Here is a 13909-nt window from a genome sequence, read left to right on the forward strand (position 1 = left end):
ATGACTTTGCCGGCTAACTGACTCTCTAGCTTGTCAGCTAGCTGACTCTCTAACCCTCTCCGTTCGCGAGATATCGACCACGATGTAAAAACTAGTTTTTCGCTACTCCGGAACGGTGCGTGTAACGGAAAGTTTGATAAGGGCGTTGGGAAAGGGCTCGCGAATCACCCCCCCCCCGTCGAATGCCGCTAGAAAGAACCCTCTATCTCTCTCCGTTCGTGAGATATCGCGAGAGGAGCGAGGAGCTTGAAGCGGGGAGCGAGGAGCGAGGAGCGAAGAGCTAGGAACCAGGAGCGAGCGAAGCTGCTCGGCGAACGGACCGCGCACGCAAAAATAAAAGAAATTTATTTTTTCCCCGATACTTCGATACTTCGCTCAAGAAACGGCGGCGTACGACTCAAGCCGCCGGCGAACGACTCAAGCGCACGCACACGCGCGCACGCGGCGCACTATTGAAAATACCGTAAACTCAGAAATGAAAAAGTTCTAACCCTTAAAACATTCTTCTTTTTCCGGCTAGTTCTCAGATGCTTTTATTGTTAATTGGCACATTACCTAGAGTTCTCTGCTATTGAATATACCGTAACTTCAGAAATGAAAAAGTTATAGTTTTTAGAAATTTTTTTCTTTTCCGAGGAGTTCTGAGTTGATGATATCATTATTTTCTATATTGCCTAGAGTTCTCTGCTATTGAAAATACCGTAAATTCAGAAATGAAAAAGTTCTCGAGTTTAAAATTTTTTCTTCTCACAGGAGTTCTGAGTTGATGATATCATTATTTTTTATATTGCCTAGAGTTCTCGACTATTGAAAGTCCTTCAGACTCAGAAATGAAAAAGTTCTAGCTTGTAAAATTTCTTCTTTTTCCGAGTAGTTCTGGTGTTTTTATATTGTTATTTGGCATATTGCCTATGGTTGTCGACTATTGAAAATCTTTCAGACCCACTAATGACAAAGTTCTAGGCCTTAGAATTTTTTCTTTTTCCAAGTAGTTGTGAGATATTTATATTGTTATTTGGTGTATTGCAAAGAGTTCTCGATGATTGAAAATACTGTAGACCCAGAAATGAAAATGTTTTTATCTTTTTTGTACGATAATGCATCGATCTAAAATTGTATGCGATTTCTTAGTCAGGAAAGGCATCATAATGCTCCAACATCCGCCGTATTTACCTGGTTTGACTCCGTGTGACTTCAGGCTGTTCCCAAAACTCTGATTTGAGAAATTTGATTGGGCAAATAAATTTTCTTCCTCTCTGCTGCCAATCCCGCTAGGCTGCCAACCCTTTATAAAACCTATAGAGACAACCACTGAGCAACCAAGTATCAGGTTACTTCTTGCTCACTGATGGAAGTGAACTGAAATGTTCACAAAATGTCAGAATGTCAAAGTGACAGAAAACGCGATTTCAACACGGAAATCAGAACTAATAGTAGTGACTAGCGCGAAAGCCTGAAATTTTTTAAATCATAAATAAGACAGTTTAACAAAAAAATACCGGAATGAGTCATTTCTTACAAAAATTCCTCTTGAGGGTTGAAAGTCCTAACAACATACTTTATTTTGATTGCAATTAAACTTTTCCAGCACGTCACATTTTGTAGTTATAATATGATGTTAAAAATTGTCAAAATAGCTCTTTTTGCAACTTTAATTGCAAATTTCTCAAAATTGTAACGTGATGGAGCAGTTTGAAAACCGGATTCGTGTCCAGTGTCCAAAAGATAAAAAACGACTAGTCTCGTTCCGGTGTTCGAAAAAAGTTATTTTTTGTTGAACAGTGTATTTGACGTCTTGTATTTTTTTCAATAGCAATCACATCAGAGCTTGGAAAGATCGTGCATGTTCTGTTTATATCGAAACAATATAAATATTATAATGTTTTTCTAGCACTCTGATTTATTGAATATTATTGAATAAAAATTCACTTTAATGTAATATGTAATATTATGTGTACTATATGTATCTAAAACTTTGTGGCATGATGACGATTTATACTATTGAAGCTCGCGGCAATATTGTTAATTTAACTTAATTATATTTCGTTTTCTCTCTTTGTCTCTCTCTCTCTCTCTCTCTCTCTCTCTCTCTCTCTCTCTCTCTCTCTCTCTCTCTCTCTAAAACTACATCATGAATAGTACAATATGCGTTATTTTACTTTATTTTCTGAAAAAAATACACACTGACTTAAATGGCAAACAAATCGTAGCTTTCGCCCAATTATTTTTTCCTCACTACTTAATTGCAATTTTTGTGTTCTTTCCCCTCTCTTTTTTCATTGTTTCACTCACGCAATCATTCATTCAACATTGCTTCTCTCTCCTCAGTCAGATCGTTCACCTGTTAGACGCTTAAAGTTTAGTTAATGATACTCATTAACTAAATAGCCTTTAATTAATAATCGTTAGGATTAGTGTAGATTAATTAGCAATTATTACAATACAATATAATTGATATACACATGCATCGTTGCATATCTATAATGGAAAATCTGAATACTTGGATCCTTTGATTCGAGAAAAACATTCGTAGCTAAAGAAAATTCCGAATCATATTTTGCATTTGTGGTTCCGTAATTTCTCCAAGATGCTCAAACTTCTTGAAATTTATAGATGTAAATGTCTATACATGTTTCGAGATCTTCGAATTAAATAGTGATTAGGTCTGTGAATTTCTAGGTCCTCGGATTACTAACAGGGGGGAACATCGCGAACCCGAAAATTTTGATTTTCATGAACCTTTACACGTACGTAGGAGTTGCTACATAAATTTAGAAATTTTCAGTTGCTGCCAAAAAACAATTCCAAGAAGTGAAATCACCCTTCATATGTAGGCCGCCTTTTGCTTTTCGCGAAATATATCGAAAACTGTTTTATACAAAAGTTTCATGGTAAAAACGCCCCTATTTAATGGACATTAATGAATTGTTTTAAATAATTTTTTTCAAAACTGAAAAAATTATTTAAAACAATTCATTAATGTCATTAAATAGGGGCGTTTTTACCATGAAACTTTTGTATAAAACAGTTTTCGATATTTCGAATAACTTTCGAGAAAAGGCGGTCTACATTTGAAGGGTGGTTTCACCCCTTAGAGCCGTTGGGCAGCGACGGAAAATTTCTAAATTCATTTATTAACCCCCTCTACGTGCGTGTAAAGTTGCATCAAAATCCGAATTTTCGGGTTCGCGATGTTCCCTTGTAAATTATTTGATTTCTCAGACAATTGGAGTCTCAAATTCTCAGATCCTCGTATTCATGTAGATCCTTGAATCCACGGATTCTATGTTTTTTTTAATTCCAAGTAAGTTTTGCATTCTATTCTTCACTTTTCTTACATACTTAGCGTTTCTTCCCTCATTGGAAACATCATGTACTCATAATTCGTGTTACGCATTTTATTTTTAGGTATTCATACATGTTAAATGTTTCCGCGGCATACTACAATTTTTTCCACACACGTGAGACATATTTCACAACTCAGTCTATACATGCGGGCGTACGCGCGCGCGTGTATGTGTGTAATGTGCATACATAGCGTGTACGCGCGCATGCGCGTGTGCATGTACGTATAAAACGCTCCAAATAGAAATAATATTTGCCAAGTAACTGGTTCGAGCGAAAACTTGGTTACTTTTTTTCCTCTTTTCTTAAAATTTACAACAATAATTCAGTCTAATATATTCCAAAGCACCAATTTGCAATTAGTTGATCGTAATAATTCATACATGTTTTTCAATCGTTATACCGAAACGTATCGATAAACATTATTTTAGTCGCTTACTTTTTACTAAACAAGATTTACTAAAATTGCACCCAATATAAAAGTTATGCGCACATTTTCACGAAAAGTTCATATCAAGAATTTTTTCTCATTCATTTGTGCATAACAAATGTTTTTACAAATAAAATGACAACAAATACATTTTTGCATTTAATTGAAAGGTATGCCAAAGATTTGTGATACATTAATGTTTTTTCATGAAATTATCATGAAATTGTTTTTGAAAGAGGAATATATATGATGTAAGAGAGAATCGATAACAGCGATATAAACAAATTTATAGTGATCGGCCAATTTTAGTAATGAATAAAATTATGTGCGAGCGATACTGAAAATCTGTGCGTTCGTACGTTCTATCCTTGAAATGTATGTGCGCACGTTTGTATCATTGTGTCCCTCCTGTGAACATAAGCGCGAGATATTACATGAAAATATTTGTAATATTAGCAATAATAATAATAACAATAATGCTGGTAGTAATAGAAGTAGTACTAGTAGCGATAGTATTTCATAATAATAGTACGCAACGTATGTGTATTTGCAGTGGAGTTAATCATAATGCAGTAGCAACTGTTGTCGTAATCAATGATAATCGTGCCAAGTCCTGTGCAAGCAAAAATAAATCAATCGTTGCCGCTGGATCACGCAAACCGTCTTTGTGACAATTCCTATAAGCCGATGATCTACGACACAGACATTTGCCAAGTGTAAATGTTTGGTGTAAAAAAAAGGCGCGAGATTTCTTAGATGTCAGGAAATTTCAAAATCTCCGAATTCCTGAACTCCTAAAAATTTCTGGACACCTTAAATATTAATCGCCAATTGAACAAGTTGAGACAAAACTGTGCCATTATCACATTGCACATTAATCAATAAATTCACAATTTTTTATCAATACTTTTTCTGAAGGATTGCAAAATTTATCCTGATCAAAAGACTTCGTAACAACATCTAAACATAAATTGAAGTTCTGGATATTGTATCATGTTTTTTTCAAAATACTTTAGCACATCTCAAGATTTTGGATCGCGCATTTTTACAATAAACAGGCGGATAGACACGGGACACAACACGCATAAATGTTTTCAATGTTCTTAACTGACGGCGAATGTGAACGTATGCTTATGTGTTTCACGTATACGAATACATATCCATATTCCAAATGGGCGTATTACAGCTTCTTAAAAAAAACACAAAATCTCGATTTTCTACACTTGGCAGTATTATGAACAATCGCCTGATAGGCATTTAGTTTCTCCTTATCGTATTTGCTCTGTTTTATTCGTTTCGTGCGGTTTTTTTTAATCTTGAAAAAAACGACAATATTTCAACAAGACAAGAATGACATACATGATGAACGTCCTTGGCAGTGATCGTAGAATTGCATGTTTGTTTTTTATCGTTATGCATATTTTTGTCCTCCTTATGCACCCACTTTTCTTTTCGTATTTTCAAATGTGTCTCGTGTCATGCGATTTTAATCTTTTCTTTTCTTTTTTCTCCTCTTTATAATGAAGCAGTATGTATCATCATAAGCATTGCTAAGTTCGAAAAAAGTAAAGCAGCAAGATTAGCTGAGAAATGTGTTATTATGCTTACATAATAATACACCGTAACTTGGATTCTTAGATCTTTCGATTGTTGTCAATTGATTTAACTGTCCGATTAATTTGACGGTTGTTTCGTGAAAATCTGTCAATTTTCTAAATTCGCGTAAATAAAGAATTTTTTTAGTTTATTTTTTTATATATTCCTTAAAATATTGATTTTCTCGGCTTTTGGAGTCTTACATTTGTTGGACTCTCCTAACAGTAAAAATTACCTTTTTATAAGTTTACTATCAAATAATAAATAAATAAGATATAATTAGTAAGTAATCAATTTAAGGTAAGAATCGAATAAATGGTTGCACTAATAAATAGTTTTATTTATGGCAGATATTACGTGACTATTGTGATATAAAGATATTTGTAAAACAATATCCAAAATAAAAGAATGAAAAAACCGTTTTTTCAAGTGAAATAATATTTGAATTTATCCTCATCTAAATATTATAATATTTCTTATGTAATATTATAAAATAATCTTGCTGTTATTTAATGTGTCGGTGATGATTATTATTCGTTGCTCATACATCATATGTATTGATATCTTACCCCATTAAACTAACAAGACACATATTTTACAGAATCAAACCATGATATATGTAAGCAGCACATAATTATAATATGTTACGGCATTTTGAGGATTTCTCTTAGATTTAGAAAAAATATGAACTCGAGAGGATTAAAGAATGAAGCATTTACGAATCTAAGGAATTAAAATAAATGAAAATAAAAATTCGTGAATCTTAGAATTTAAGAATCTAGGAACTTGAGCACGCGTTTGGAAACTCAAAACTTGAAAAATCAAAAGATCCAGGAATCCAAGAATTTTTTGTTATCTTTATCCTTTATATTTTTAATAATTAGAGACTAAGAGTTTTTCATTCTTTTATATTAAGCATATTTGACTTCTGGGAACTATAAGGATCTCTTTCACACAAATGCTTGTTTAATTTTGCGTCTCAATCCTCATTTTCTCCAAGATTTTCGATTTCTTTATAAATATTGTTTTTATGTTTCATCAACTACAGTCATCATACCTAACTCATTTTCGCAGTCTTACTATTTCAACGTATTTTTTTCTCACTTTTTTTCTTTCATACGCGCACGCACACCCCCTTCCCTCCCCCCCTCTCACGCACTCTCTCTCTCTCTCTCTCTCTCTCCTTTTCCCTCTCTTTTCCATTATTTCTATCTTCATTGTTTTAATAATAACACTGCAAACACTTGCAGGATTTCGCTCACCCTTTGCAGTAAGTTCATTCTCTTTCGTTAAAAAATTAAGACGGACGGTTAAATTTCACGCGTATTTTTATTTTTTTATTTTTGTTTGTCGGTGAGCCGATGTCCGCTGCTGAAGGCACAAGGCTTTGCACTAGAACTCGGTCACCTAGTCTAGCTCATTCGTCTATGATCTATTACCCAAACTTGAATTGACCGGAAAGTGCAATGCATACAAAAACATTTTGCGTTCGAATTTCGCTAAAAAAATGCGCACAGACTTTCCGGTAACGTAAAACTTTGTTTTACGAACGAATACAAAGTTTTGCGTTTTTTGAACTTTGCTAAAAAAAAATCGGCACGGATTTTCCGGTCAATCCAATAGCATCGCACTCGTAATGTGAATCTATTTAAACCTCGAGCGGGATCGTGCAACGCATATCGGTTAATTAATATTTATTAGTATGATAAAATTGAATTTATAACGAATCTCTTTAACAATTATGATTACGTACATTTTACCGTTGTTACAATCATTATATGTGAAAAATATTCGAAGCTAAATTATTTCTTTTTAAAAATATTATCTGTGGTGTGTGTGTGTGTGTGTGTGTGTGTGTGTGTGCGCGCGCGCGCGCGCGCGCGTATTCTAATAATAATAATAATAATAATAATAATAATAATAATAGTGAGAGTATATATAGTCGATATGCCTAATCACTATACTTAAGAATGCAACCGCTCGAGAATTAATTCAATTCAGATTTCTTTACTTTCGTTCTACGCCTAACACTTCCCTAAGTAATCAATTGCCGTCAGTTCCTCTCTCTCGGTCGATTATTTTCAGTACTTCCATTAGTTTGGTATGAAGGATGATCGATTCTATTCAAGCGTATCAAATATCGTCCTTCTTAATTATCCTTCTAGAAAATTTACTCTCTCTTTGATAAGATAGAGAAAACCGACTTGAAAATTTCATCGAAAATTGTAATGCAAATAATGGATAATCCAAAATCACGAATAATGTCCAAATAATTCTGAAATCTTAATTCTTTGCATTTTCATCAATTTCCAAATCATTAACTTTTTCAAATAATATATGAAATAGATAATAACAATATATAATAGATAACAGATATATATATATATATATATAAAATAGATAATAACAATAATAGACAACAGATACGATACGCAGTGAGCTGTTACGATATTTGCCGCACAATTTTCGACTGAATCTTTCATTGAATTCAAAGTCGATTTCCTCTATATATTTACTTAAAATCTGCATGCACGCACGCACGCACGCGCATACATACATACACACACACGCACGCACGCGCAATGTTTCAGGATCCCTGTGACAAACTTGTAGGGCCTCGCCGAGAGGATCATTCTTTTGTCAAGCAACCTATCTTTTTTGATGTATCCTTAAGAAGTTAGTACGTCGCGTTACTTGAAGCGTACCAGACACCTAGGCAAACTTTCCTGCGCGACGTCCAATTAGTAATGTCACTCATGTCATGCATTCTCAGATAGATCTCCTTCTCGATGATGCTTTTTTTTTTAATTTTTATTTGAGACATTTTACAGGAGATATTATTGGAGTTGGGTAGTAACTAGTTAAATAGTTAAAAAGTTATTAACTTAAGACTTAAGAGACCAATCACAGTCGAGAACCTAAACAGCGATTTTAAAAACTTAAAACTTGAAAAATGCCACAAGGATGAAATTCTTATGTGTTAAATCCTACGGCTGACCAATCGCAAACGTTCTTGCATCATGTTCTACTAATTCAAATGTGTCAGCTGCCAAAAGAAAGTTTTAATTAGGAGATTATGCCGTAACACATTCAACGAGCCGGCATTGAAAAATGGACCACTGTTCGCTGGGTGAGGCGCCCAAAGGGTTGTCTATTTATGACGCGCGAAAATCTTCAAAGGCGTGTCAGAGGACGTGAGTTACTTGACGAAAAGTGATCTTCTCAACGAGATCTACCACCTTTCCGAGTTTGTCACTAGAATTTTAAAACACTATACATTTCCGTTTCCTTAATAAAACAAAAATATTGTGTTTCCCCATGAAACGATTAATTGGAGTGTTTTATGTCTGATAAACTGATCGAAAAACATCTTTATATCTTTATATCTTTTGCAGATGTCGTTATATTTTCTCGCATATCTTTGCAGGACGTCCCGTACATTCCTTTTCTATTAAAACCACAAAAATGTTTCTGTAAAAATGTCTGCACTTGTGAGTTTATTGAAAATTTATACAAAACAGAAAACATTTGCACAAACGTTTTACGTTGCTTCCTTTACCTATTCGTAAAATTTATATTTCTATAAGAATATAATATAAATGAAAAATTTCCATATACTTGAGTAACGTTATTATTTTCGTTACGTCTTTATATGTATTATAAATGCAATAATGCATCCCTTAAAATATGTTTTGTGTCAAAATAATCTTCCTCTTGCTGTTCCTCTTGGGGACGCCCTATGTACACGTCACAGAGAGATTACGTCGCCAAGCAAAAATATTCGAACGATTTCAAGGAATCCGCTATCCCGCTACAGATCTTCCTCAATCTTTCTATTCTCCGATTTTCGCTGCAAGCTCGATCCTTTCCTCCTTCTCTTTCACACACGCACACACACGGCCACGCGCGCGTATATACATCTATTTCATCATGTACATATATATGCACGCATGCACACAAATATACACGTCCACTTTCCTCCTATCTCTGGTATAAACAATGTATATGCTAGTAAGATATATTATGCTGTATGCGTATGTATGATATAGATCCTATTGTACTGTTATGTATATCTCGTATCTGGTTTTTTTTTAAACTTTGCGTTCAAATCATGCGACGCTGCTCAACAGCACTCGCACTGCTTTATACTTATGAACTTCATTTTTGCCTTGATTTTTCTTCTATGATCAAAACCAGGGAGAATGCTATATTATCGATGACTAAAGACTCCTCGATCCTCGAACTTGTTTATTTGCAAGCGATATTTTTTCGATTATTTAAATAATTTTCCCTTCGTCTCTCGTCAAGATTTATCTATACATATCCTCGTCCTCTATTCCTCTTGCCTGAAACTAAGCCGCGTTTATCCGCTATCTCCATCTCCTTATGAGTGGCGAATACTGATTCGCCAATATATTCAATATATCAATTGTTTATCATATAATACATTACATTTACATATCAATTGTATAAGGATGTATCCGGGTAGGGGACATAGCGACAAAATGTAAATTGCAGGTAGCTTTCTTTGTATAGCTTCATTTTCTGTACTGTTCTCTATGTATCACAGCCTGGGCCGCGCCACTGCCTTTCTCTAGCAACTGCGTATAATCCTTTGCCTTATTCCCGCTTATACTCGAAACGTGTGCTTTTATAGCGTTTCCGTAGCGTTCGAGGCTTTCTCTCGTCATTTCTTCTTCCTGAACCGGAAACAATTGACGCAAGTAACAAGATTCTATACTCACGATTGTAGAAACTGGAAAAAATACCAGCACAATTGGGTATTATCATAATACATGGTTTCCCCTCGATTGAAATAGCCTCTTAATAACGAATATTAAAATGCGAAGATTACAGATTGTTGACTCTAGTTAGATCAAGAATTTCACATATTATATCATGTTTAACAGCATCAAGTTTTCAATTTCCTTCGTCCTTTGTTTCATGCATCTACAGTATAAACCTTTATGTACCTTCTTCTTATCACGAATATATTTAATCGCGTGTATCCGCCCTCGAACGATTTTTATTCAATCATTTTCGCACGCTCTGGACTCTTGGTTTACACAGCTTCACAATCTGTACATTTAAACAACGAAACGTTTTCGCCAAGATTTTTTTCCCCACGCGAGTAGTGTGAGACTAGCTTATTTGCGTTCAGATTTACAAACTATGTAAAGATCCTGTTCAGGACGATATCTAGAGACGGTCGATTATCGAGAAAGCACAGGTGACCAATAATGAATCTAAATCGGCGTCTGATACAATGTGTTGACTTGCGATGGTGAGGCAGTGGCATAGTGGTGCACTAGTATGAGAGTTGCGCAGGCCGTTTTCCACGTCCATGCGTCTTATCGACGCCGATGCTGCTGCTGCTGCTGCTGCTGCTGCTGCTGTTGCTGCTGCTGCTGCTGCGACGTCAAAGTTTATTTTAGCCGACCGGCGCGATCGCCGTTGATCGGCGTTCGGGAAACTAGGGCATCACATCCCAGATTTCGGCAAGGAAAACTGGCAGCTTCTTATTCTTAAACTTCAAGTTCAAGCACATTTCACTGTTCTGATTGCCGAGGGTTCTCAGCTCGGTCAAAACCGACAGGAGCTTAGCGAAAATCGTACCGGACTTCGGTCGACGACGATTATCAACGTACGATTTCAGCGTTTTCAAATAGATTTCTTGAAGTTTCTCGACTTTCTTGGTTTCCAATAAATTCGGTCTCTCTGTAAAGTACAATAATCATTATTTAAACAAATTGCAATTAACATTTGCGATAAAAGATTGACATGTTTATTTTTTTTTTGTAATAAAGGTTCAATTTCTTCACTAAAGCACCGATTTAATTTTCGTATCTAATATAATTTATAAGACTAGCCTTACAGACACATATATATATTTCCTTCGATAAAAATAAAATAAATATAACATTTTTTGATAAAAATAAAAGGCCGAATAAACATCCGAAGGAACTTTCTGATCAATTCAACCTGTACATGTATGTACAGGGTGCTCCTGTTTTATTAAATGACCAAACTTATAATATGAATTTAGGGCCTCGAAACAAGGAAAGATAAAAACTTCTTTGCAATAAGATTTCTTACTAATCTTTAATTATTATTAATTATTAATAATATTAAATATAGTAATAATAACTGAAACAATATCCAGAATACGTATTGTAGTTCTAGCTATTATAACGCAACGTAGAATTCGCTATAATGTAGCTAAAATTACACTAAAAATATTGTTGTCATCGAAACTTACTGTAAATTATAATTAAATTATAGTAATGGTAACTATTTTATTCTGTCTGCTTATAGAATGCGGTTACACATTTTATTGAACGACACTACAAATTAACTTTCAGATTTTAGAACTAAAAAATCGTATTAGGTATTTATTAAAAATGATTAATATTTCAATATTTTATTCAGAAAAATTGCAATTGTAGTGATTGCTGTATGGTCGTAGAATAGAATTTGGTCATAGTGAAATATAATTACCCTTACGTACGGACCTGAAAAAATGACGATAGCAGTGAGCAAAGCGTATTCGGCATTATTGACCCGCATGGCATACATCTGCCGGCAGAATCGCAGAAGATCCTCGATAGTTTCCCCCATCCCGGCGACGTTATAACTGTCGCGCGTGTAGGGCTGATTGTTGGCGAAGATGATACTGTCGGTTTGCACGTCGTACTTTCTTGCCATCCGCAGCATCATCACCTCGCTGGAACATGCTTTTAATAGAGTGATCTGATCCTCGCGCATCAGCTCGTTGAAGCCTGGCAGTCTCTTGGAAAATTCAACGATTAACTGAACGGTCAGAATTGTAATCTCGGTGATGTGCCTGAAGCTGTAGTCACTCGGGTCCTCACCTTCCAACGGTTGATTCTGAAACGCAAAGATCAAATGCAATAATTTTCGTTTAATCAAATAAAATTTAAGAAAATTTATTTAATAAAATTGTGTCAAATAAAATTTTTTAAATTCAGTTCTGCTTTATAGGACATAAACAATTGAAATTTATTTTCCACAAGTCGGATCTTTAATCTGTATAGAATATATGTCGTTAACACGTTGAGTGCCGCGCCAATTTCACGTGACTTTCTGATCAGGCCACCGGTGGGTCACGTTATTGCGTTCATTGCATATGTTTATAAGATATGATAATCTAGCGAATTAAAAACGTATTACGCCTCGCGAGCTGACGATGGCCCACGATACAATAATTGTGTTATACGTTAAATTTGCCATATAAGTAAAGGTGTAATTAAAAGTTCAGTCAAAAAATAGTTTACCTAAGAATGTTAATTTTGGAGATTAAAGGTATATTTTAAGTGTAAAGGATATTATTTTGAATTAGCTTAAATAAATCATACTTATAATATTAATTTACAAAATTAATCTATCAAAATTCAATTTGAATCGTTTTTCTTCCATCGAAAGTTATAAACACTTAAACTTTAAAGTAGAGTCTATTCCACCTAATGATAAAACCATAAATTAAATAAAACACTATATAGTTTTTCTGTTTTTCTACTGTATTAAATGTTCGAACTGTTGACCATTCGCATTTAAACATTTATTCCAAATAATAAAAATAAAACTATTTTGTCACATTTTATACGGATAAAATTCCTGTGCACCTAGGCATTACTTTTGTTGTAAAGTCCTGTGCTTCAAAGAGTTAATTAGAATACAATGTCAGGTAGAAAAACTCAAAAACATCAGTTATGGTAACTTAATCATCTGCCTAAACTATGGATATATTATTTCAAATTTTCTTTCAAGTTTCAATTTTTTCTATGAGGAAGTAAAACATGTAAAAGTGATGTAAAGTTCTGTCATACTTCACAGCATGATCGTTCGTGTCAAAATATCCGTTCTGTAACTGAAAAGAAAGAGTTTATAAAAACAACCGCATATGTAGCGACTGCTATTGGATGAGTCAAAAAGTTTGGCTCGATTTTTGTGTCAAATTTTATTTTATTGCATTCAGCAGAAACGAAGTATTCTTCAACCAAGTAATCGCCATCATTGTCTACGATTCTTCGAATTTGTAATGATTAAATTGATGATTTAAATCGTCATCAACGCTAAAATGGAATATTCAATAACAATATAAATTGAATCATAAACTGAAGCAAGCAGTGGATCAACAACAATCATCAATAGCGATTAAAGATGCAAAGTGATTTTGTTCCACGATAATGTCCGGCCACGTACCGCTTTGCCAATCAGGCAAACATTACTGGAACTCGAATGGAAAATCTTACCCCACCTTGCGTGTTCTCACATTGCACCTTCTGATTTTTATTTGTTTAATTTTCTATTTATTTGTTTAGTTTTATTTATTTATTTTTCTGATTTTTATTTTATTGTTCCGATCGATGTAATATGTCCTTGAAGATATAAACTTTTGTAATTTTGAACAAATTCAACAATAGTTTAACGAATGGAAATAAGATAGACAGAAATTTTAGCAACAACTAGTGACAGGAGCAGGATCAATGTTATGTGAGCAACACCCAAACGTCACTC

General features: G+C 34.3%; 1 protein-coding gene across 4 annotated transcripts in view; it reads right to left on the reverse strand.

The window, feature by feature from the left end:
• Positions 1-3389: 3389 nt before the first annotated feature.
• The window catches only part of LOC105287167 (ecdysone receptor), a 50976-nt gene continuing 40456 nt past the window's right edge, over positions 3390-13909 (reverse strand). For 3 of the 4 annotated variants that reach the window (XM_026970703.1, XM_026970705.1, XM_026970704.1), the window contains 2 exons: positions 11884-12259; positions 10845-11089 (listed from right to left, as the gene is read on the reverse strand). In XM_026970703.1, the coding sequence (XP_026826504.1) occupies positions 10845-11089; positions 11884-12259 (621 nt within the window). Of the gene's footprint in view, positions 11090-11883; positions 12260-13909 lie in introns of all 4 variants that reach the window. The other variant, XM_026970702.1, reaches the window with a different exon arrangement.

This window comes from Ooceraea biroi, chromosome 6 (genome assembly GCF_003672135.1).
Source record: "Ooceraea biroi isolate clonal line C1 chromosome 6, Obir_v5.4, whole genome shotgun sequence".
In the NCBI taxonomy this organism is placed as follows: Eukaryota; Metazoa; Arthropoda; class Insecta; order Hymenoptera; family Formicidae; genus Ooceraea; species Ooceraea biroi.